A 22,657-nucleotide genomic window follows, 5' to 3' on the forward strand; every position below is an offset into this window, starting at 1 on the left:
CCACTCAGGAAGGTCAGAACCTGATCTCTTCTCCCCTGTTAGGTGTATCTTGGTTCGTCTCCGCTGACAATATGAAGGCCGAGGCTAAGAAGGAGAACCAGCCAGACCCCAGGGCGCCACCGGGGCCAGGCCCTGTGTGGTTCGAGCCCTACACTAAAACCAAACCCTGGAGGGAGCCACTGAAGGAGAGGCAGATACAGGAGAAGCCGGTGGCTCCGCCGGTAACCAGCGCTGACACGAGCGGCAAAGCTCCCTCTGCCCTGGTTCGCCTCTCTCTACAGGTTTGTGTTGTGACATTATGCCATTATCTGAGGGGATTTCATTGGGGACTGTTGCATTGACAATAAATACATTTTTGTATTTGTTTTTTGAAAACTTCCAGCCACCGTCTAATTTCATTTGGGATTAGCTTCTGCTTATTTTGTCATTTTCTCTTAATCGTCTTACTTAAACATTTACTGCGGGGGATATCAGGCATGAGCTGAAAAGGCGAGGTGTTGTGTAATGTTTCACAGCAGCAGAGATGTGAGAAGTAGTCCAGAGGCAGTGCAGACGTCCAGAGTAACTGTCAGTGCAATCGAGTGCTAGCCAGGAAGGGCTTGATAGGAAGAGCCATTGGGCTGTTCGTCCTCAGCTGTGTCAGAAGTGAGACTTGCTTTGCGTGCCTGTTGCGAAGCGTTGCAGTGTGAAACTCTCACCTTCAGGAAGCCCTGGAGCTGCGGCGGCCGGACTTCATCTCGCGCTCGCGGGAGCGGATGAAGAGGCTGGAGCTGCAGGTGGAGGAGCGCAGGCTGCAGGCCGTCTTCGACCAGGAGAGGGAGAAGCTCTTCAACCTGCCGGGACACACGACAGAGCCCGTCCAGCCTGAAGGTACCTATAGTCTCGCGGCCTGGGATATTCAGCCACCTACAGTCTTCTTACGTGGGACATTCAGCTACCTGTAGTCTCACTATCCAGGATATTGAGATATCTAGAGTCTCACTACCCGGGATATTCAGGTATCTGTAGTCTCACTACCTAGGATATTCACCTATCTACGGTCTCACTACCTGGGATATTCAGCCATCTACAGTCTCACTACCTGGGATATTCAGCCACCTACAGTCTCACTACCTGGGATATTCAGTTACCTATAGTCTCACTACCCAGGATATTCAGCTACCTATAGTCTCACTACTCAGGATATTCAAATATCTAAAGTCTCACTACCCGGGATATTCACATATCTACGGTCTCACTACCTGGGATATTCAGGTATCTACAGTCTCATAAATCGCAAATTCACAGCTTCATTTACCTGTGATATTAAGCTACGTACAGCCTATTATGATATTAAGCCGCATACCCTCTTTCACTCCCCTTTGTATAATATCCACCAATTTTATTGGAATATTTTGAACATGAACCTAATCGTAGGTGCTGGATAAGGATGTGTGCTGCTGTGAGAATGGCCAGCCCCTATTGCCAGAAGCAAGTGGCTGTCTAGCAGCGCTGTATGCCTTTAAGGATTGAATTCAGCACCATTTGATTGTGACTGATTAGGTATCATTCGGTATCCCTTTACCTGTTCTTTGGTGTTAATCCATCAGAGTGTGTCTGAACAGGTGGTACGTTTGACCTATTAATAGCATTGCTATTAAGTGTCTCATCCCAGGCTGTGTTCATGTGGAATGAGGAATCATTTCCTCTCTTTTCCCATTCAGGGCTTCAAGCTGACAGAAAAAGGGCCATTCCCAGGAGAGAGATGTTCATGAGATCCAAGCAGTAAGCCTTATAATATGTCTTTCATTTGAACTGGCCTCATTCTTTCAGCTCTCTTCTGTGTCAGTTTCAGCTGTGTGTATTTTCCACCTCCTCTGCATTCTTTACAAAGGCTTATTTGAATTATTATCAAGTGCTTTCCAAAGTGCAGCACAGACGTTGACTGGAAGAAATGAAGAGCATTTGTCGTTAATTTATTAGTTTAAAATAGTGGCTAAATGTAGCTGAACAAAAGCCATTCCATATGTGCCTGTTGTGCCATTCAAAGGCACCTGCCACAGCCTCTGTTCCCTCACGTTTGGTAAGCACTGCACTGTAAGTGTCTCTGCAAGCGAAAGCAAGGGAATGCAGAAATGAAGGATTTGATTCTTCAAAGCGAGACAAAAACCTTTTTAGGCAGAAACACAATGCCATTGGTTCGAGTTTTTTTTTTTTTTTTTTTTTTGTGGGAAATGGTGTCTTGACAATGGAACTCCCTTGTACGTCCTCGCCAGAATACCACTGTTTTGCGCACTTACTGGCTTTCGGTAGATGGTACGGAGCTTATGGCTTCGGAATGAGAACGGTATTGTAGGTCTTGGAAGTTTCAGTGACCAGAGCGTGCTCTTTTTCCCATGCTGTCTCTCCTCCTTGGTATGCCCCGTCAGGCTGTGTGATAAGGAAGGAGAGCTAAACGCTGAGAGAGTAGCCAGGCAGGAAAAGGCTAAGAGGTAGGTGTCAGAACGGACGCAGGAGTTCAGTGGAGACAAACAGCGATGGTGGCATAATCTGTGAGAGCCATTTGGACCTTTTAACTCTCGTATTTATGCGACAATGACCTTTAGTCCTTGAGAGTTACAGCAAGGCCAACAACTGCACAATGCCGTCTGTCATGCTAATGTGCCATGCCAAGCTGTGCTATTTTTCTCAAGTTTGAGATTTTTATTTTGGAAAAAAAAAAAAGAGCCACAGGATAATGGAAAATGTTCAGGCCGATTGTTAATTGTGTTGTTTTTGAAATGCTAACAATGTTAACGAGGTTGGTCCATGTACTAAGGTTACTTGACAAGACCAGAAATTGAGATGAGATGCCATCCATATAGCATTCTCATATACTTGTGTTTGCCCAGCATTACAAGAATGCTTTCGTCTCTGGGTCATTGGGTTGGAATAATAGATGCGCAAATCGAATACAGAAAATGTTTTGCTTCATATTACTGACAGAAATTACTTATGCTGTCATTATTTCTAAGTACGTGGTATGCATTATCACCGTAAATCAGCGGTTATCTCCTAATTACAGTTGTAAAATGAAGTGAAAATTTTAAAGGACAGTACTGGCCGCAAGGTAAAGTTTTGATAGAAAAGCCTATGGCCTATGCAGCTATGTTGCAAAGAGCCACGTCTGACTGTATCGTTGCTCTGTCAGGATCTACTACCAGCTGCCGGAGGTGAAGCTGAGGTTAGAGGAGGAGAGGAGGAAGGCAGAGTACCGCTCCTACAGACTCAAGGCCCAGCTCTATAAGAAGGTGAGCTTCCAATCGTTTCCATCCTTCCCGCAATGTTCATGTTATATTTTACATGATCTCTGTGCATCGGCTGGGACTCTCCTATGCAGAGATCAGTATTAAGTCTTGAAGGCGTCACGCTGCAAATACGCAACAAAAACAGAAAGCAAAAACAAAAGGCAGGAGCAAGAGAGCCAGTGCTATAAACCGCTCCCTTCCCTTCGAGAGCCCTCCGAGTGCTTTCAAGTGCAAGCCGGCCCCCTCTCTGTGTAACCTTTTAGAGCGGGCCCTTTTCAGAGCTTCGCTCAGTTTGCACTGCTAGCTTCCGGAGGAGTAAAAGCTCTGCTGATGAATGAATCGTTTTTGTCTCACAGAAAATCACAAACCGCATCCTGGGCAGAAAGACGCCGTGGCAGTGATCGGACAGACCTGCTTTATCAGGGTGCCACAGCTGCGCGCGGCGGGAAAAATATATAGCGTTTCTCGTTTGTTCCTTTGATTGTTGTTGCAGTTTGCTATAATTATGTGCCTTGTTTTGTAGTGTGTACCATCTTTGTGTGTTTTCTATTCTAATGACGTTACTTTTTATTGAGAAATTTTTCATATTTTTTAACGTTAAAGTAATAAATGGACTTTGAGTAACAAACGTTTATACATTTATTAAGTCGATCAAATCATCTGGATGTTACATCAGTGTAGGATCTTAAACATGTTCACCAGTATTTAGTTGAGAGCTGGAGGTGTCGTCTTTCTTATTTTTCTCCACATTTACACCCCCCCCCCCCACACACACACTTTTTTCACCTGTTTTCATTAGCACCTTTTCAAGTCAAAACATGGTCTGCTATTTGCAGTACTTCCTGTCACCACTGAGGGGCTCTCGGAACCCAACTTTTATCCAAAAAATAGTGCCATTTCTTGCTCAGAACAGGCAATTTCTGCAAATATGTGGCTGTTTCCTCATTGATTTCCTGCAGTGATTCTGTTCTCAAGGTTTGTGGTTTTTGCTTTCCATTCACTTGCTTGGCAGGTGAAGCGCAGCATGCATACTGCATACTTGTCCACATTATCCATTTATATACCAGGATATTTAGTGAAGCTATTCACATTAAGTACTTTTGCTATGGAGTCCACCTTGAAGTGAATATGAAACTTTAAGGCTACAAGCTATTAAACCACTATGCCAAAATGCCTGCCCACATAATTTTCAGTTTTATATCAGGACTCCACAGTGCTGACTTGATTAGGCATCAGAGTAATCAGAAAATTGACCCTGCTATGACCAATTGGCACCATAATCATCGCTGTAGTCATTGATTGAAATGGTCAGACTAAATTACTGCGTCTGTCAGGCCAATAAAATTCTCTTCTTAGTATCACACTTCTATCAATACACCGCACAGCATGTGATTTGTCAGTTTCAGTTGGCTTGAATCCACTGAACAAAAGGCTGTAAAAGGTCGCATTGTGAATCATTTCTATGGCACAAGTACTGTCACCCAGACATACCATTTTATTGTCATTGTGTCATTTAGAATTTTATGTAATTGAGCATGAGGGGTGTACTTAATTTAAGTTTTGACTTTAGAATTTCACAGCACTGATAGGAATATTTTTTTTATCAACTGGGTGATTATAAGAATGAAAATCACTAGCTCTTAACTGGACAAAGCCAAATGGGTACATAATGGTAGCAGTCACGGTGCTAGCAGTCAGCATCACCTCTACATCTTTAATTTTGTGTGTGTGTGTGTGTGTGTGTGTGCGAGTGCGCGTGCGTGTATGTGCCTGACACAATTCCTGGACGTCTGTGTCTATGCAGTCTTTTGGGCTCTTTGCACTTAAGTATATCAAACCCAATATTGTACCCAAACAGCAAAAAAATGGAATTTGTCTGCCAGCCTCCCAGTCAGGTTGACTGCCACACTTTTAATCAGAGAGAAGAGACACTTGTGATTCTGAGAATGTGAGGCACAATATGAGGCAAACACACAAAAACTGTACCATACAATTTCCATACTAAAGCCCTGCAAAACATGAGTCAGTACTGTTCATTTTAGTCAAGAAACTAGGTTCCATCAGTCTGATTTCATAGACTGATTCTAGTATTTTACAACAGGGAGTAAATGCAAGCATTAAACTGAAAAGGTTATTTGACTATTAAAAAATCTGTTCTTTTTCTGGCTAAAAAGGTACACAGCTAATAGCTGATCAGTACGGTGAAGCCAGAGGTGGATGTGTTGGAAAGAAGGACAGCTTGCTTGGAGGAAATTGTGTGGAGCCGTGGTTCATATCTCAGGTGGGACACTGCTCTTGTACTCATGAGCAAATGAATGTGCCTTCTGTTAAAATTCAGCAATTGCAGAACGTGGAAGATGTAAATGCTTTATAAGAGAGCTTTCTGAGCAAATAAATGAAATGATTGTGCAGTCAGCCCTCCCTATAGGGTTGACTTGCCGCCGCTTAGGCCAGCAGCTATTGAACAGACAGAAAGGATGCTAACAGCTATTCTGAATCCAAGATCCTTTCGCCTCCATCAGCACAAGAGCTGTTATCAGTGAAATAATTCAATAAATCCTGGTTAGTGTGACCTCTGTTAGCCTTCGGCTTATGTCGGGTTGGTAGGCTTTATTAATTTACCTTTAAAAGCAGAAGACATTGACGGCTGTACTCTGAGTCATTTTTTTCTTCACCTAGGAGGGAGTCTTATCTATACTGGCAATTAACTTTTCCCTTCAAAAGGGATCTTTGTACTGCAAGTGCAATATTGAGAGCGTGTTTTAGGTCTGTGTCTGTTTCGAAGGCTTTTGTGAAGAAGCTTTCAGAGTGGTACTCGCACTGTATATTTTCAGTGTCCGAAAACAGGAATTGAAATAGCAATTCCATAATTACTGATTCTACTACTTTATGATATGGAGTTTCTATAGCAACAGAATGGCATGTGTGTCTGGCGGAGGCGACTCACGCTTTCCTGGGCTTGACACAGAGAGGCCAGTTTAATAAAAGTTCAGCACAAAATGAATAGTGTGTGATGTGTATGTATTGGTTTGAATACCGCTCTTAGTAAAATGCATCTTACAAAAATATCACTCCTATAAGAGAAAGATGATGGAACAGCCATAGCAGAGACAATCTTCTGTCCCAGCTGGAGCTTGTGTGTGTGCTTCAGGGGCAAGGAGATGCATCTCAGGCCGAAGAACCCCATAGTTACCATGTGGCGCTGTGGATAAATGGCTGAAACAAGCTATTCCTTCCCCGAAAAGGCTCCCATGCGGCGAGGAGTTATGCCGTCAAGTCAGGGGTGAATTTTTTAAGAAGCTAATGAGCCTTAGGCAAACTTTTAAGACTCTTGAAGGCATTAAGGCTCATTTCTTTCCAATATGGTGCTGAGGTAGGCTGGGAGTAGCCCAGAACTTTTTTCCAAGCAAGCCTTAAAGTAAGGGTATAAATACAAATGAAAAGAATAAACAGATGAGTTCCATCCTCATGTTTCAGACTTTTTTTAACCCTGCCAGTTCATTCTTTTCTGCTTGTTAATCTCCATACGTGTGGGAAATTTTTTTTTTTTTTTTTTTTTTTTTTAAGGAATGACATACAGAAAGTCATAAGTTGGTTTATGTAAAATATACTCACTGTGATGAAATAAACCATTGTTGTTCTCTTTTCTCCCTGAAACTGAGCAAAAAAAGTTTAAGCCTAGTGCACTATGAAAAAACTCAGCCTTACAGGGTTTATTCACTACCCTCTTGCTCTGACTGTATGACTGCATATTTCCAGCATATTGTCACCACCATCATAGTGATGTCAGTCGTGTGGTATGCTGCAATTATTTCTGCCAAATGGATCTACTTAGAATGAGATCAGTACACTAATATAATGTTTAAAAATATTATACACATATTAATATCTTTTAATAATGATCAGTACTATATCAGATATATAGTGGGGAATAAAAGTGCTGGCTAATGTAATTGAGGCTTGAGGTGAAGTGAAACTGTGGGCACCCCTGTGGATCCTTAATATCCTGGACATTCAGGATGAAATGTCAATGTTACAAGGATAGGGTCATGCCAGGAAGACCCCGCCCTCCAGTTCAAAGGCATTTCACCCTTGGATGATGATGGCCAACCCTGACATCACTGTTATCCTTTCCTGAGGCGTTTTTCACATCCATTAACCACGCTCCTGACACTGGGGCAATGGTCACCTTGGGAAGTTCTTCTTTACATGAGGTGACATTTCCTGGTGACTTGACTTTTGACTGGAAACATCTGCTTCCTGACAGACACCTGAGCACAAAGGTCGTTCTGTGTCGTGTGACTGCAGACTTTTTCAGACACTGTCAATACAAGCACCCGCTAGCTGAGAGGTTGTTTCACACTGGTATTATAACAGTATCAATAGTGGTGGACAGTTCGGGTCGGTGGACGGTTCAGTGGTTCACTAATTGGGTTGGTCAGCAATCAATAGTTCACACAGTTTGTTGAGACATGAATAAAAAAAAAAAATCCTCTCGGGCATTACGGTCAAGAAATGCTGCCTTGATAGATGCTCTTAAATGCAGATTAATCTATGGCTGGGTCACAGAAACATCCAAAAGCATGCCAAGTAAGAACAAATGGATGTTACATTGCTCATTTGTCCTCAATGTGCAGATAAACGCTTAAAAGTTGAAACGTGCTGTCTGGACTTTGGCTTTTGCAGCCCTGTCTAGCCTTGTAGTCATTGCCTCCTGGGTGAAGCTCCAGCAGGAATTGACTCTGTCCTTGGAATACTGTTGACACACTCTCGAATCGCCCCCGTCAGGGTGATTCGCTGGAATGGGCTCAGTTCCTCCAGGGAAGACATACCTTTTCATCTCTCTCTACCCTCTGGAACATTCCACGGCAATGGCTGATGGAGTAGCACTTTGTGTATCTGCCTGAAAACAGCTTGAGGTGCCGAACGCTCCGCTGCCACTTATCTCCTGTCAGACAAACCAACTGAGAGGAGCATTGTTCTGACTGATAGGGCTCTTCCCCGAAGGCCCTCTTCCTTGGAATTCATAAATCCTGTTTCGCTCTCTGCTACTCTTTTATAAATACCACAAATTCATACCATGAACTGGTAAGAGTCCAAGTTTTTTTTTTTTTTGGAAGACTTTTTGTCTCTGTTGTTCTCGTGTTTGGTTGCACTTTTTTTGTGGCTGCTGTTGTTGTTGTACAAGACACTGGAATTGCTTACTTACAGCTCTTGCCCTGTCCGTTTAAATCATCAGCTGAAAGTGATCCAGAGAGTCGAGCTCTGGGAGAGGAGATCAAGATAAATGGGATCATGTGAAAAGAGAGGAGAAAGTTGATTTCACAGAAATATGTGTGGGTGGAAAAGAGATTGAAGAATTTCATCTGGTAATGTATACAGCCTTCCTTTCTCTTTGCCTCTGTAAAAATCCAGGTTTGGTAGTAGGTAACCTCATTTAAGGACAATGTGTTGCCTCCTCTGTGGGGGGGGTGTGACAGTCACAAGAGGTCATGGAGCTCAGCACCTTGGGTGAGATCATCTGATCCCACACGAGCCCCCATCTTGCTCTTCTTTGGCAGTGCGGATCGCCTCATGAGATCCATGGTCATGCAAAATCCATCATAACATCTGGAAACTGTCAAGGCATTCCAAGAAAACACAGTGGAGAGGAGTGGAGTAGTTGTCCAACATCAATATTGTGTTGATCACGAAACAGAGAGAAAATATGTGTACAGTATGCAGCACAACTTTACCCTGCAATTTGACTAATCGAACCACTGCACACGTCGCCATGACAGTAGAATTCAGCTGTGAATATACCGCTGGTTTTTGGATGACAGTTGAAATCCAGCAGAAAAGCCAGCTGTGGAACTAAAGATTGATTCCCTACCAATGTTCATCAAAGACTGAAACTAATAAAGATTTCATCTTTTATTCAGTTTAAGCCTGCAGCTTTGACTTTGGTTTCATCTTGTTAAAAATGTCTAAATCTTATGAGGATTCCTGGTTCACATAAATGTTAAAGAATAATGGCAAAAGACATCTGTGGTGTCTAAAGTGAAAATATCTGTCTTACATATTGCTTATGGTAATCATATTGAAGTGAAGTAACTTGATGTTGTAATATTTTCAGGACATAGTTGTGTTAAAATCAATAATTGCCTGCTTCGCTGTTCATTCTATTTTTTCTTATGGTTTACAATGCAACTGAGAGAATAATAATACAGATATAATAAGGACTAAGATGTTCTTAATGTCCATGGATAGGATGCCAAGACCTGACCAACACATCAATCATTTAGCCCTTGATAACATGCATACCTCGCTAAGGAAGAGCAAGATAGATATATTGTTCTATATCGGATTCCAACTCAAAATGCTTCCTGGGTTCAAACCACAGACCAATAGACCTTTTATTTGCTTTTATTTTCCACAAAGGGGATTGTAATTATACAACTAAAAACCTTAGGTTCCTGCCCACATATTATGCAACCTCAGACCCATCTCTTCTGTATTTATTTAATCTATTTGTTTCTGTTTGACAAGATCCTTTTACGCCTCCTGTTTTGTGCCACCCACGACGGTGGGTTATACATTATAAATATTTGCCCTCCAACTGGCCAGCTTTAATGCTAACAGAAGCAAAATGGAAATTAATACAATACCCTCCCTTTATGAGAATCACTTCCATCCAGCATAATTTTACTCATACAATCAAATGAATGTTATGAGTGAATTATTTATACATTGCTTTGTGTTAGTTAATCACAATATCTGGTAACTATAATAAGCAAATCATTCTTTTATTCTGATTCTCATAAAAGGACAACACTAAACCAAGAGAGTCCATGATCCCGCAGAGAGGACAAGTGGCTATACACCTACTGTTCCAGAAAAGACCTATTTTATAGCTGAAATGAAATCACCTAATCCCGCTTGGCAAACATCTTGGCAAACACCAACTCCAACAACAGTTCCAACAGCAAAGGTGTGAGTGTGAAGGGCACATATTGAACTGGTGAGATAAGGCCGTGGCTGGCCACAGATCTCATTCAGCCACGGTAATCCTCCCCCACTCCACACAATACTCTATCAGCTCTGGTCCCATGTGACAAAAAGATGAAGGTTTTCAATCTTTTTGGCTGGTGTACAACTTTAATATAAAATAGGGAAAATAGGTGGATTTATAAAAAAATATGTACTTTGGATTTTTGCTTGCTGCTTGACTGTTGATGTGTTACTGCTTCTATGATTTATTCAGAATATGATCAATGTGTAGATAATATATGGAAAAAGCACACCTCTGGTGAATATCCCATTGGTGGTATTATAATTTGTTTTTCCTTTAAAATTTTCATGAATTATTTATTTTTATTGCGAAAACAAGGAAATATAACTGGGTTGCAAATAATTCATGTCTGTTAAATCTTTGAGACTCAGTTGGCTGGGATTGGCTGAACGTGGTATTAAACCTGTCTGTCATCCCTGTCACTATGACCATTTTCTTTTTTTTATTGAAATTTGTTTCCTTTTGTTTGTTGGTCGGTCCCCTTCCAAATTTACAATTTTGCTAAAGTTTTTTACACTGAAATGAAAAAAAGTGTATCTTGTCATATATTTCCAAATTACATCACCATTGTTGTTCAGTTTCAGTTTGAAGCTGCATTTCTTCAGGTCTCCATCCAATACAATGTACCCTATGACTTTAGAATCTTTTGTAGATTAGCAGGCTTGTGTATTACAAAAAATGCCTAAGTGGCACCACCTTTTTTCCCAAAAGTATCAGACCAAATAACTGATAAATAATTAACCTGCAAAACTACTCTCATAAATTCTCCCAAAAATCCATACCATGAATCATGATCCAAGAATGACAACAACAAATTAAGACATAAAAGGATGTTTTGGATTTATGTCTTTGGTTTTCTGTTCAATAATTATGACTTCTTAAAATGTATAAACATGTTGATATAACATATTAAAAGAATGGATAATTGAAATAAATGTTATCAAAAATGTTTCAAGTATTAGACCAGAACCTATGGTGCTCATGTTCTAAAATGCGTAGTTTACCTTTCATTACGTGGTCAGGTTGAGTTAACCATCTCCATGAGTAAAAATCGTTGAAACAGTTTGGGTGGTGATAACTCAAAACAGGCAACTCCCTTAAACTGCAACTGAATCCTGTTTTGTGGTTTTCTGTACTCAAAACTGCCTTCCCACCCCCAAATGAGTTACTGTTTGTTTAAGAACTTGCTGTGAAAATGTGATGAGCAATCACTTATACCAAATCAGTGGCCTGATACTTATTTTATGCTGTGTGTTAGCTAAAGACAGAATATTTCCCCCTTGTCTTTTCTTTGCCTGACACACAACATGGTTTTGTAGAGTGAAGTGTGAAAGTACTGATTGTGAAAGGATAGTGATGTCTACCAAGCATTTAACGGCTGTTAGTAAACATAAAAAACACTTTCTTTTTTCAATAATGGTATTGCATAAACCAATTTGTTGGTCCGTTATGGGAGGGGCAGGTTGGTTGGGGTAGGGGTTGGAGGGTGGTGGTCCTTTTATATTTATGTTTTCCACCTTTCTGTTCTTTCTTTGTTTAAATCAAAATAAAGTTATTAATGATTTAAAAACAGACAGTTTTGTTTATTTACCCTATATGAGGTATTCAGCAGTTTGAAAAGTGGCTGATGCTAACGCATATCCTGTATGTTTAGTGTTCTGTGTCTACCGTTATGATTGTGTCCTGTCTGTTGTTGGATGTGGTTTAACAGTTTTATCTTTGTGAGTATGTGAAAATGGAAGCCTGGTTTGACACACTCCATACCTCTTTGGCAACTGCTAGATGTTGAATCTTGTGGGAGAACAAGGCTGACAGTAAATCATGTCTATGTCTCAACCCCTCACTTTCCCAAAATGGAATGCATGTCTGGGTGTACTTTTTTCAGTAAATAGGCCTAAATGTGTTGTCTGATTCATTGTGACTGTGTTGCTGATAAGCTGGTGATAACGTATAAGATAAAATATGTAAGATCGTAGATTCAGTTGTGATATGGCCAATAGATGAATACCTAATTGTAAACTTGTGGAAAGATTAACTGATCAAATCCACTTCCGTTTATTTTAATACCACCTGCGTCCTTCAAGGCACAACATAAACTTGCAAATCAACTGTTAGGCTGCTGCTGATGTGTGGTTAATGCATACGATTCAGGGACAATTAAGGCTATGCGAGGAAACAGATTCCTTCTTGTAATATTGTGTCAGCGGATGTCAGTATATGTGAGAGAAATGCTATTGCATATCTTCCACAAATCTGTAGTTAACGTGTATAGTAAAAAGAACCTACGTCTCCGTGGACGCTGTATGGTCTTATTAAATTTGGTAGTACACTGATTACATTATTTAAAATGAATAGAGAGCAGTCTTTAGTTGACCAGAGAGTAACAGTTTCGCCATGTCCGTTCACCTCGATTAGAACCCGTTAATTATCCTTACGAGCGCGACATCTGAGCTCGTCCTCACTGTGGGATCCATTTCTTGTTTTCCTGGGCACCAGTTACGAACAGAGAGCGAGAAGCAATCAGTGTGAGCAAGAGTGGAGAAGGAGAACGGTACCTGTAGGAGATCAGGGATGTACAGCAAACACAGACAGAAAAAGGTCCAATTTATAACAACAGAATGCGGACACTTGCTTATATTTTTACTCCTGCTACTACTGATCAACGTGCTGGAAACTGTGAGCGGAGACACCGGAGAACAAGGTACTAGTATCTGGCGATTACGATAGTACATGCGCTTTGCTCTCTAGTTTGAAAGTTCTCTCCTCAACCAGTTGCGTGTGGCTGCACGCAACTGCTCAGATGTTTGGGGGAAAATGCTTTTGCTTGTGTCACTGTCTATTTGAACACATTTTATGAAAATAACTTTTGATGTCTTCGTTCGTTTAACATTCCAGAAAATGTTTGTTTAATTTTAACGGGCAGAACTTTTCGTTACAGGCTTTGTTGAAACGGTCTCCAAAAAAGGACGGGTATTCAGTGCTGTATGCCAAATATATATTACTGCCTAGTCACTATAGACACGGGTAAATGTTTGGATGCAAAATGCTACAATGGATTTTAAGATAAACGTCTGTTGGTTTAAACACTGGAATCAAAGTGAATATGTCACTGTTAATAATATCGGTTAGATGTTAGATACGGATTTTATCTGGCGCACGGTGCATTTTTTTGCGAGTAATGTACTCTTCGACATCTCGATGAATCATTATGCTGTTATTGTATGTATGCAGAGTAATTATATTGTACCACCCGGACTCTCCTGCTATGTCTGTTTGACGGGACTACCACTTCTGCTTTTCTATGTAGGGGATAACATTTCAAAGTGTTCCGTACTGCCGCGCCGGCATTATTCGAGCACTTAGCGTGGCAGTACAATGGCCAAGGAAATGGTATTTTGGTGTTAAGACGTTTTGACGTCCCATGTAATGGAACGTTTTCACCAGGAGGTAAACGATTTTCTATTCAGACTTTAATGAGAAACTCAGGAAACGTCAATCTTCTGGATTGAAAAAGGAAAAAATTCAAAGCCGGTCTTGAGCCATTTTTGACACTAATCCTCAAGACTCAAGATCGCTCGTTCTCACCCCTGTACCTACAGTTGCTACAGCCAGGTGCACGTGTATTTTGCAACACTAGAGCTCCAGCATTTAACTGTGGGGCAGCTGGTTCTGAAGACTCTTCCCTCTGTATCATATACCAGTGCTGTCCTCTTTTTTGTAACATTTTTGACATGCAAAAAATCACAGAGGTCTGTTGCAGGGCACCCATCCACTTGCACTGGATAGCTGTCTCACACCTACAATGTAGAGTTGTGCTGTGTTATCTGTAGTGCTGGTGTTAACTTGTGTCTCGTGTTCTTCCATCGCTGCCTTTTGTTCTGGCTTTTACATCAGTTCACTCAAACAAAGGTCCCTGCTTCAGTTGTGGATGGAGCTAGTTCATCTCTGAAACATGGCTGTAGCGTTGCTTTCCCTGGTTTATCTCCTTCGCACACAGCAGTGTTTTGGCATTGTGCATAGGCCAATGACTGTGCTCAGACTGGTTTGTCTTATGCTTGAGAGCCAATGCAATGGCTGAGTTGATGTGCAGAAGAATCCTTGGTGAAATAGGACTGCTGCTTGCGTTACTTTAGCATGCCTATTGTCAACTCACATCACATACAGTATGTACCTGCTGGTCCTGGACACTCTCAGCTTGAGTGAAATATGTTCAAAGAGTCTTAGGACAAAAATACTACACATCTTCTAATATCAATAAAAATAGTGTAATGAGAATGATGTAGCTTGAATCATTTGTTCAATTCACAGCAAATAAACACTAATTATCAGCACAAAAACAGTTTTGAAAATGTTTAAATATTGTCTGTGTAATTCATCAGTTTATGAGAATGTCTTTACAAGGAAGGTAAACAAGTAGGTGGTCTAGGTAGGTAATCATCTTTCATTGTAGCTACATCGGCATTATAATTTTGACCAACTTTAAATAAGAACAGTAATATTGTAACTAGTGTTGTCACTGTGTGTAGGCACAAAACAGTGTGATGTTACCATTCCATACATGTTCTGGTTGTGTCTGAATGTATTCCAAGACAAGCAAACCACACAGGGAGGGTGGGGTTCACAGCTCCACTCACCAGTGTTGTCATCCTCCCACCAACAGCATCAGGCCATCCAGTGTCCAACATCATTAGCGGCGGTGACCATGCAGATATAGTCTGGCAAAGCCGCTGCTCAGTAATAATTCAAGAGTAACAGCAACACAGACTCCTTCACCTCCAGGGATGTCCTTGTTTTCATATCATCCCCCCCCCCCCCCCCCCCCCCAGCCCATCACTACATACTGTCAACCACTATTTGCAGGTTTGACCCAAAGGTTCATGTTGCCAGCCCGTATCGGACTGCATTATACAGTTTTTGGTTGAACTTCCTGGGGAAAAAAATCAAATCCTTATCTGAAGGCATAACAGGGGCTGGTCCTCATCGCTCAACAATGCCACCCAGAAGTAAAGCAAGTAAAGATAATTGTATGCATTAGGCTACAGGTTGAAGGTTTTTGGTGCATTTGAAACATGCTGTTCATTGTTGCACTGAATGGTATCACTCAGAACATCTAAGGTACCTCTGTGTTTCTGGCAAGTGTTGTTCTACAGTGAGTGCATGCTTGTAGAAATCACTAAAAATAAAAACAACCTCAAAAAATGATAAAATGATCAAAACATTTGGGACAAGACTATGAAAATGCACTTAAAATGCTGCACATAGAAAAAAAAAATATATATATATATGATATATATATGATATGGGGAGTGGAGTCTATATTTCATTTTAGAATTGCCCTCAGATGGTATCCTCAAAGGAAATTGAATTCAAGGAAAAAGAGACATTTGAGGCCAAATAAATGCATCTGAAACAAGACAAGGCATCTGCAACATGCAGTCATGTTTCAACAGTCTGCACGCAACAGATGTACTCCTTTAATTGAGCTCTCATTAACAGTAATCTTCTGTAATAAAAATTAAAGAGGAGTCTATATTCAGGAGGCATATATTTTGAATTTATAAGTCAAGTATTGAAATTCAGATTCTACCCTGAGCCTTAGAAGCTTATTTCAGAAATTGCCCACTTGCTGCCACCCATATACTCTGCCATTTAGAAGCCAGTCTCTTGGGCAGGAAGAATTCAGGATGGGCTAATAGCACTTGAAAGTGGGGATTTATATCTGAGGGACAGTAAGCTAAACCTCTTGTGGAAGATCATTAAGTGCTTTTCGGTATGGCAAGACTCCTGCTCTCTCCCTGCTCTGAAATGGTTGCACTGCTTTTAATTAAATTTTCTGCTACCACTAAACATCACATCAGTCTGACCTAAGGGGATGCTCTTCAAAGATTAGATATCACCATGGAAAAATGGCAGTATGCTGGTTGTCAGTATTGGCTCAAGTTGCGTTTGTACAGATGAGAAAGAGCCGCTGTTTTTCTTCTCCTTTATGTGTTTTTCCCCTTTTTTCACCCAGCTTTTTTAATTGCCATAAGGCTCATCTCACTGACATCCTATGCAGTTGTGTGGAAGTACAGGGTGTTGCAAATGCAATCTTTCTATACACACATGGCAACCACAAGTATTTCTGATACTACAAGTGTTCAGGAAGTATTTGCCAAACATACATTTGGAATTTATCGATGCTACTTATGGGTGTCTGAACAAGCTGGAGGGTGCCAATGCGCTGAAGGAACCAAAATACCAGCATACCAACATGCCCTCCCCTACCCCGGTGACATGAAGCCAGTTTGTTCCATTGCTGTGGGCTCCTGGTCTTTGTCAGCTGAAGACATGGCTGGGCGCAAACTTGGGCTGTGGGGACCAGTCTGCAGCCAGAGCAAGTGCCTTAACTGACTGAGCCACTCGGGGGAGCTCCCCTCGAGCTGCTGTTTTCTGTCATTGATGTTGTTTTGATTAGGTGCCATGATTCCTTCATTTGCCTGATGTGTGCATGCTGTGAGACTCACAAGCGCTGAAATCCCTGAGGTCTGTTTGGCTTCTGTTGGGAGCGATTCAGGTGACTGGAAATTGCTTGCAGTGTTCAGTCTCTTGCAGTGTTGGCTCTTGGGGTTTGAGCTGTCTGCCTTCTTACCACCAGGTCAGTCTTCAGCTCTTCAGCACTGCTACATTCTTAATGTTCAGTGGATCTGCAGCAGAGATATTGCCTCAATTATTCAAATAGCTGTTGAAATAATAATGCTTTTTCAAGTAGAGCAAATCAGTTAAAGCACTTGACTTAAGGGTGTATTTCATTATTTGTTATGCAGAGACTATTCCCAGGCTGACTTAAATTATATCTATGGAGTAGGAACCACAAACTCAACTCTGGTCCTATGTCCAGTAAATCACCCTTTCCTCTCTTTCAGCGACTCTTTCAGCACAGAATGCTCAGTGACTTCTGTAGTTATAAAGGTAGTGAATAAATATAGATGCTATGAAATGGCCAACTATACGCAGAAATTATCTTTGAAAACCAGTATTCTGTATTTCAATTCATCATTTCATAGGATTTTTGGTAAATGGGAAGTGTATAGTAGCAAATATGCTTGACTCCCTGAGTCAGTTTTATCAGAGAAATACATTTTGACTTTGAGGAGTAAGTGCAATCTGAAAATGATGTGGAGTGATCGAAGGTTCTCCTGTGAAGTGGAAAAACTTCTGAAGTGAAGTCTGTTTATAGTGTTAAGGAACAACTTGAGTACAAGCAAACAGATTGTCTTCCATTATTTATTCATACTTTACAAAAGCCAGCTTACAGAGAGCTCTGGCTTTGATCAGTGGGGAAAGATTTGAGAAAGGCCTTTTCTTCCTGTGATTTTTATATCCTTTTGGGTTGCAAATTACCTGATTCAATCAAATGTAGAATTAATTGAGAATAAAGCCTGATAACTGGTAACTGATACCGTTAGCCCGAAATGCTTGACATCTGCAGAAGGGATTTACCTTAAGGATAGCATGTCATTCCCAGCTTGACTGCTCACCTCCTTTTTGAGCTCTGACCCTGTACTGCTTTGTTGCCCAGAGTCCTGACTACCACATCTGCCTCTACTGGTCAAACAACGTGGTATTAGACCTTAGCTGTGTTGTTCATCATCTCTGTGCAAAAACCAAAGCTTTAGTGGACAGGGTGCTGTCCCATGTGACGTGTAGGTGTTTAAATGTAGTTCTTTTGTTATGTGGGAGAGGGCAGTTCAGGGTGATCTGTCTGCAGAATGTAAAACCAAAGGTGTCAGTCCAGACTGAAACAACAGCTAATCATAAATAAGCAATATTTCGGTAATCGCTCGCAGAGTGAGATAATCAGAAGCTAATGAGGAGAGCATCTGTGAGCGCGGACAAAGAAGAGTGGAATGCATCTGAATTATTTTCACTCCACGTGTACCAGCCTTTGTTCTAGTATATCCTCGTTAAAATAACACACGCCCATGCCCCCGACCCTTTTGCACGTTTGCATATAATGATGCTCCAGCCAACACCATTCTGGAGACTGTCAGGGAAACAATGCAATTAATGTGCTGAGCTGTCCCTCGTCCCGTGGGGTGACCCAGGGCAAGCCGCCCACTTGCTGCCATGCTGAAACCGGCGCCTCCCACTCCAAAACTCCCCCTGATCCACTGCACCGCACGCGCCACCCCCCCCCCCCTTTTTTTTTTCAGGGACATCCAGAGCCCTGTGTTATACGGAGCCCCAACTCGGCCACTTTTAGGGTTCCTGCGGTAGGAAGCTGAGAGCACCGGTCTGCGGATCCTCCCCGCGCTCCATGCTCTGGCAGGATGATTGCACAGGCTGCAACGGCGGAACCCTTAGATGACAGGGTCCCCTGCAGCTCCCGTCGAGAGCAGGTTCAGCTCAGTCCTGACTCAGTATTCAGCGCACGTCCCATCTTGACTCGTGCTGGGTGCGGGGAGGGGCTAGGAGAGCACCTTCACAATTGCAGGATTTTTGTATTCTATGTATAATGTGAAAAATACAATGAGGCAAGCAAATAGATTGAGACGCCAAATAGGATTTCTTATTGAATTGCCATTGTGCTTTAGGTGACTGTAAAATTTAGAGCGAATGAAGTTTCCTTCTTTCACATACGGCGGTTGCATTAACAATGTTGTTTTAGTAAACCACCCAGACAAAGGCACCATAAGCACAATATGCAGTCTATTTAAAGTTAGTTACAGTCCAGTGCATTTTTGTCCTATTTAGCTCTATTTGCTCAAGGAACTGCCTACACAGTATGTGCACAAAACAGTAAATAGAGCCACTCACATTTTATTATGCTAAGTGTGCCAAGCAGTTGCAGTTTGGTAAGTCAGCAATGCCAGTTGAAACTACTGTCCTTACTAAACGGTCTTTGGGTAACATCTGCTTTGGTGCTTTGCATGGGCTATTACTTGTAGCAAGGGGTGCAGAATAAGCAGTGTGCCACCTGCTACGGCCTATGTGTTGTTTTGATAATCCGTGCTTATTCCATTTGTATGCTTGTCCCTCACCGCATAGTGATCTTGCATTGTGACCTCACTGATGTAGCTTATACTTCTCCCTTTTCTTCTGTGGAATGAAGTAGAGAAAGTGTGCACCTTAATTAATTACATTCACTGCCGGTCCACAAAATGTCAAGCGCATTAAGCGGGCTACCAAGGCGTTTAAAGTTCATTCCTCTGATCGAATGATTCCGGATTGAGTGTGCATGTCTTCAGAAGGATCTCTTTCACTGCAGTCAAGTTCTGGTGGGCGTGGTTACAAAGCCTCTGTTTTTCTGTTGCCTTTGAAATTGAAATTAGACTCTTATATTGTTAGATGTACCGCAGGACCGGGGTGACGGCTGCAAAGATGAAAGGGGCGTCTTAACAGCCTGTAAGTGGCAGATTCACATTTCGCTGGCCCGAGCAGTCAGGTGGTGTCGATGGAGTTTCATCATCGTTACCGGTGCTTTTAAGGCCCCTGAGTGGGAGATGGCATTTTGCTGCCATCATCGAGGTTATGAATGGGTTGCTGACCATTTCCACATCGTGGTGTTTTGCCCTTGAAAGTGTTCTCCTCTCCACTTTCGTGCTGTGTACAGTGAACCTTTTTTTGTGATTGTTGCCTTTCCCAGGATAAAATATTGTATTTGTTTCACATAATCCAGCCTGATATATAATCTATAGTCTAGTCTACAATCAGGCCATTATAGCTGTGGAACCTAGCACAGTCTCAGCTGAATGCGTTATCGATTTGAATGTTAAAGTTATGTTACAGTTAGGGTGTTGTAACCAGCAATTCACTTCAATCTTGTGGAAATTTATTCGCAACCATATTCTCAAGGGAGGAAAAAAGTTTCTTCTACTAATTCTAGTGCAGAACACAATGGCTCGGTTTCTGCTTCAGCCTGCCTTTGGCGATTCACATCGCCGCGGTGCGAGTTAGCCATGCAGCTGTCGCCTCTGGTATTACCCTGCTCAAAAGGCATGCGGACAGTGGTCTGGGATGGGGGGGGGGCAGCGGGTCTGGAGGGATTTGTGTATGCCAATTTAAACTCTGTGCTTGCTGGCTTCTCCGTCCCGTTTCCATGGGCTGTAACCGCGATGACATGTATAGAAATAGCATGTGCTTCGTCTGCGCGCGCCTCTTTTACCGTCGCTGACTGTGTCAGACTCATTACTCTCACGGCACAGGGTGCTATAGTGACAGCTTGGAGGGAGAGAGGCCCCTGCATATGCTGTGCTGGAGAAGCAGCCTTTTCTTTCATTACTGCCATCCGCTCATAAAGCAGGCCTCTGAGCCTGAGTGCAGAATTGTGCAGATTGTGGAAGCCGTCTGGTCCTCACTAAACAACATATGGCCCTGTGCTGTCTGCTGTCTTGAGGGCGGTAATTATGCAGGCTGTATAACAGGTGGTTAATCGGCCCATTAGACATTCCCTTAAATCGAGCAGAATGTTTCCAGCTTGCGTGCTATTAAACGCATTGTGTCACTTTGGGGTCAAGGGTAGTCTGAGGATTATCTTTAACATTTCACTTCCGCACATAGATACAGTACCTGCCATACATTCCTCTGTGACAGGTCTAAACTGGGTAAATTGAAGCTAGTTTAGAATGTACTGCTAAACATAGACATCAACACTTTCTGCCACGGAAGACTCTATTCTTGACCCTAGGAACACTTCAACTCAAGCACACCATAAATAGCGCAGCATTTTGCTCTCAGAAAGTAAAGAACAAACTAAGAGAGAAGAATGGTCTGGCATCTTAAAAAGCCTGCCCGCTTTCTGCATGGTGTTTGTGCTATACCTTGATTTTAGGCAGCAAGAGTATTTTTAAGTATGCTGTTTAAAAAAGAGTGTCAGCCTTACTTAAAACAATTTCCCATTTGAAATTCTGTAGTATCTCTCAGTGCGTGATGGGAATTTCCCTGCAAGCAGGAGGCCTTGGTTTCTCATGGATCACAGAGGTGTCGTCTCTCTGAAGAATTCCTCACTCTCTGCCCGCCAGCTTGTCCCTCGGCCCCGATCTCACCCGTCATGCAAACATTTTTGCCTGTGGCAATTCATTTATGATATTCGCACTGTGTGTCCATACCGCACAATAATACAAAGCACATCATTTTGGGGAAAACCCGTAGGTAGGTCTGGAAGAGAACTGATGGCTTCCTCACCTGGGAGAGTTGAAATGGGAAAGCAACATGACAGATATTAGACCATGCTGAGTGATGTATGATGCTGTAAAACATGCTCTGAATCATTATGCTGTCTTTTTATTGTAACAAACGGTGTTAAGCAGAGTTGCATGTTGTGAAAGGTGAGTGCTTCCTTTCATATCACTTTTTAAGAATAGCACAGACTGATAACTACCCATACTGTTAGCAAAGACCATTTCATAGTTATCCACACAACTAAGCTATTCATGTTTACGCGTAGCATGTATTTGTAGGGGGTCTTCCTTCACTTGCTGAGATCACATCCTAATTGTTTCTGTCTCCGTTTCACTGAATTCTACAGGAAAAAAAGTTGTGATTGCAATTCAGACCATTCAGTGTTGTGTGTTCCTGGTCACCATTATACATTTTCAAGTTGCTGCTCCTGGTTGCTTTTTCTAGCTGTCAGTCTTTGTTTCCCTCAAGTATTCAGCAAAGGCCAAAACTGTCAGCTCACCCTTTCTGTAGCCTCTACTAGCCATCCCCCTCCATTAGTTTTCTCCTCTGTCAAGAGCTGTTTTGAAATGAATGCTGTTGAAGAGCACACTGGCACAAGCCCATCCTTTCCTGCCACCTCCAATGGCAGCACGGGCCCACAGCATGCTTCCTGTAGTCCTGTGCTGCGCCCGAAAGAAAAACAGCCACCTCCCAAGCACCGGCTCTGTCATCACCTCCAGAGCCACTCCGGGACAGGGCATCGTGAAACAGGGGCAACAGATACCTACAATTTACGGGCAGATGAAAGCACACTGGCGTGAAGGTGGAGAGGGCTTTTTTTCCCAGAAGTGCCTTTTTTTCCCTCTCGTTCTGTGTCATTTCCCCCCCTCTCCCTCAACGTCCTGGGAAAATGGATGAGGACAGACCTGATGAAGTGGCAGTTTCGATGTTGTTAATGAATTTTTTAAAAAGGAGAGCCGGAAGGGAGCAGGCATAGTTATTTCCCATTATTAGCGCTTCTTCACGTATTTGTTCCACAGGTTCTAAGTGTGCATCACCCCACAGCTTGCAGCTGTGAAGGGAATTTTCATTATTAGGGGAAAAAAGTTAACACAACCCTGCCAGTGTGTCTAAATGAGAACCAGACTGGAGGTCCTAAGTAAATAGATGTTTGAAAATGAAACCACAGGATACGCTT

At 42.2% G+C, this 22,657-nt stretch overlaps 2 protein-coding genes across 2 annotated transcripts in view; both read left to right on the plus strand.

The window, feature by feature from the left end:
- The first annotated feature begins 56 nt into the window (after positions 1-56).
- Positions 57-3,702, plus strand: LOC118769395 (Alstrom syndrome protein 1 homolog). Its single transcript, XM_036516438.1, has 5 exons — positions 57-281; positions 705-870; positions 1,704-1,764; positions 3,170-3,269; positions 3,623-3,702. Exons 1-5 carry the CDS (start codon positions 72-74, stop codon positions 3,665-3,667), a joined length of 582 nt encoding a protein of 193 aa, XP_036372331.1. The 5' UTR covers positions 57-71; the 3' UTR covers positions 3,668-3,702.
- A 9,156-nt stretch (positions 3,703-12,858) lies between these two features.
- The window catches only part of LOC118769627 (disintegrin and metalloproteinase domain-containing protein 33-like), a 92,904-nt gene continuing 83,105 nt past the window's right edge, over positions 12,859-22,657 (plus strand). The window contains exon 1 of the mRNA XM_036516833.1: positions 12,859-13,018. Within this exon, the coding sequence (XP_036372726.1) occupies positions 12,889-13,018 (130 nt within the window). The 5' untranslated portion in view covers positions 12,859-12,888. The remainder of the gene's footprint in view (positions 13,019-22,657) is intronic.

Source organism: Megalops cyprinoides, chromosome 22 (assembly GCF_013368585.1).
Source record: "Megalops cyprinoides isolate fMegCyp1 chromosome 22, fMegCyp1.pri, whole genome shotgun sequence".
NCBI lineage: Eukaryota > Metazoa > Chordata > Actinopteri > Elopiformes > Megalopidae > Megalops > Megalops cyprinoides.